The 2,224-nt window shown below is 31.7% G+C and overlaps 1 protein-coding gene across 2 annotated transcripts; it reads right to left on the reverse strand.

Annotated features, from left to right (window-relative positions):
* Window positions 1-247: 247 nt before the first annotated feature.
* On the reverse strand, window positions 248-2,216 carry LOC105458264 (GDP-fucose transporter 1). 2 transcript variants are annotated; one of them, XM_011703438.1, is made up of 4 exons: window positions 1,840-2,216; window positions 1,735-1,769; window positions 997-1,135; window positions 248-921 (listed from the first exon to the last, which is right to left on the reverse strand). In XM_011703438.1, exons 1-4 carry the CDS (start codon window positions 1,844-1,846, stop codon window positions 332-334), a joined length of 771 nt encoding a protein of 256 aa, XP_011701740.1. In that variant the 5' UTR covers window positions 1,847-2,216; the 3' UTR covers window positions 248-331. The 2 variants fall into 2 exon arrangements, with proteins under 2 accessions (XP_011701740.1, XP_011701739.1); XM_011703437.1 differs by having other exon boundaries at window positions 1,735-2,214.
* Between the last annotated feature and the right edge of the window lie 8 nt (window positions 2,217-2,224).

The raw sequence follows: 2,224 nt of genomic DNA on the forward strand, positions 1-2,224 counted from the left end.
TAAATATTTTAAGTTTTTATAATATTATGATCTTGTGATTTCAAATTTTTATAATTATAAAAATTTAAAATATTTAAACACAATTTATGTGTTTTATTTGACATTAAATATTTTAAGTTTTTATAATATTATGATCTTGTGATTTCACGCCACATCATACCTTGCTCGTTCCTTGTCGAGTTAAAATTTCTTATTTATTTTTTTAAACACGAGCTAATTTACGTAGTTTTTAATTTATAAGAGAATATTTATATACACGCTTGTCTAGAATTTTAAATATACATTTTGAACATTTTAAATATAAAAATTTGTTGTACCTTATCACACATTGTTACACTTTAAGCTGATGCGTCTCGGCTTTGTATTCTCTACTCAACTCCAGTTGCCTGATCCTCGCGTAAGACGCGCTGGCAGCCAGGACGACGACGTTGCTTATCCACCAAAGAAACGATTTCTCCCCGTTGAACCAATAGGTCGCTAAAACCGTTTGGGCGCACGCCTTCGCGGTACCGCTAACGTTGTGCGTCAGAGGCGACGTGACTTTTATCTGAAGGGCGGTGAAATATCCGATGGCGAAGCCGAATACCCCGCCGATTGTCATGGCACCCCAAAAGAAGGGATGTCCAAGCTTCTCGTAATTATATACAGTCGCGTGCTCGCCGCTGATTATCATTAACGGAACGAAGATGACAATGCTGTACACGTTGTTGTAGTAGGAGAGTAACCAGATATCCTGATTCACGACCGGAAGCGTCTGTTTCATACGGATAGAATATAAGGACAACGACAGCGATCCAAGCACGCCGAAAAGTGTTCCGAGGACCGACAGAGAACCCGCTACATGTTCCTGATCTACCCCTAACCAGAACCCAGCGATAATCGCTGCGCAGCATGCTACGCATTTGAGAGATGTCGTTTGTCCTGCAAGTTGAGCTAATTAGTTTCTCGGAGATCGTTTTTCAGTTTAACTGGCATTTGTCTGTGCGGGAATCTCACCGAGTAAAAGGTAGGTAAACACGACATTAAATACTGTTGTTAGCGAACGGCCCACGTAGTAAAATGCCACGTCGACGTATTTCAGGCATAAGTTATTAGTCGCTATCATTGCAGTAAACAGGATTGACAATGGCAATACCTGTAAAAATTAAAAAAATATATATATATATATAGACATTTTATATTATTTTCACATAGATAAAAAACTGTTAGAGAGAAATTACAAGATTTAAAGTCACATTCTTTTATACATTCTAATTCAGAATTCATATTTTTATCGTTAAATTTGTTTACTCAATGTTTACCTCTTAATTTAAAATGTAAGCAATTTTTATACAAAGATACAATCAGAGATACAATTTATTAAAAAATTATAAAAACAGTAGGAAAGAAATTACAAGATTTATAGCCATTTTTTAATATACTAATTCAGAATTTATCTTTTTTTAAATTAAATTTATTGAATGTTTATTTGTCAATTTAAAGTGTAAGCAATATTTATGTAAAGATACAAAAACAGAAAGAAATTACAAGATTTGAAGCCACATTCTTTCAGACATTTTAATTCAAAGTTACAATGCTTTGTTAAATTTACATTGAAATGTTTATCTTTTAATTTAAAGTATAAACAATCTTTATACAAAGATTTTCCTCAAAATTGAAATAATTCGTTTCTGATAGTTTGTAAATGAAAAAAAAAAAAACACTATAATAATATTCCTAAAGCAAGTTTCATACCTTTTTCAAAGTATCCTTTTTAAACGGATTACCTTCTGCAATTTCAATGCAATCTGGGAACCATTGAGACATTTTACGTAAAGTAATACAGATAGCTACACTCACTATACATTGAAACCAAGTTACAAATAGAGGAGCATCCAAATTCACAGTATCGCTCGACAGGAGTGCTTTATTCACAAACACAGTTAGGATGGACACTATCCTGAAGATTATTTAAAAAGTACATTTAAAGATCTTTGAAAAATTATACTGAAAAGTATTTATAATTATATGTAAAATAATTGTGATTAAGAGCTTCATTTTTATAGTTTATTTAGTACTGCTGTAATGTTAGTAATAGTTACATTTACAGTCTTACTAAAAAATATATATAGTTGTCACAGAAAATGACAACAAATTATAATTGAAGTGTTATAAATGCATTTACTTTTTTCTCTCAATGTACTGACATTTTAAATTGTAAAGACAGTTATAACTATTTTATGCT

This window comes from Wasmannia auropunctata, unplaced genomic scaffold (assembly GCF_000956235.1).
Source record: "Wasmannia auropunctata unplaced genomic scaffold, wasmannia.A_1.0 LD334564.1, whole genome shotgun sequence".
NCBI lineage: Eukaryota > Metazoa > Arthropoda > Insecta > Hymenoptera > Formicidae > Wasmannia > Wasmannia auropunctata.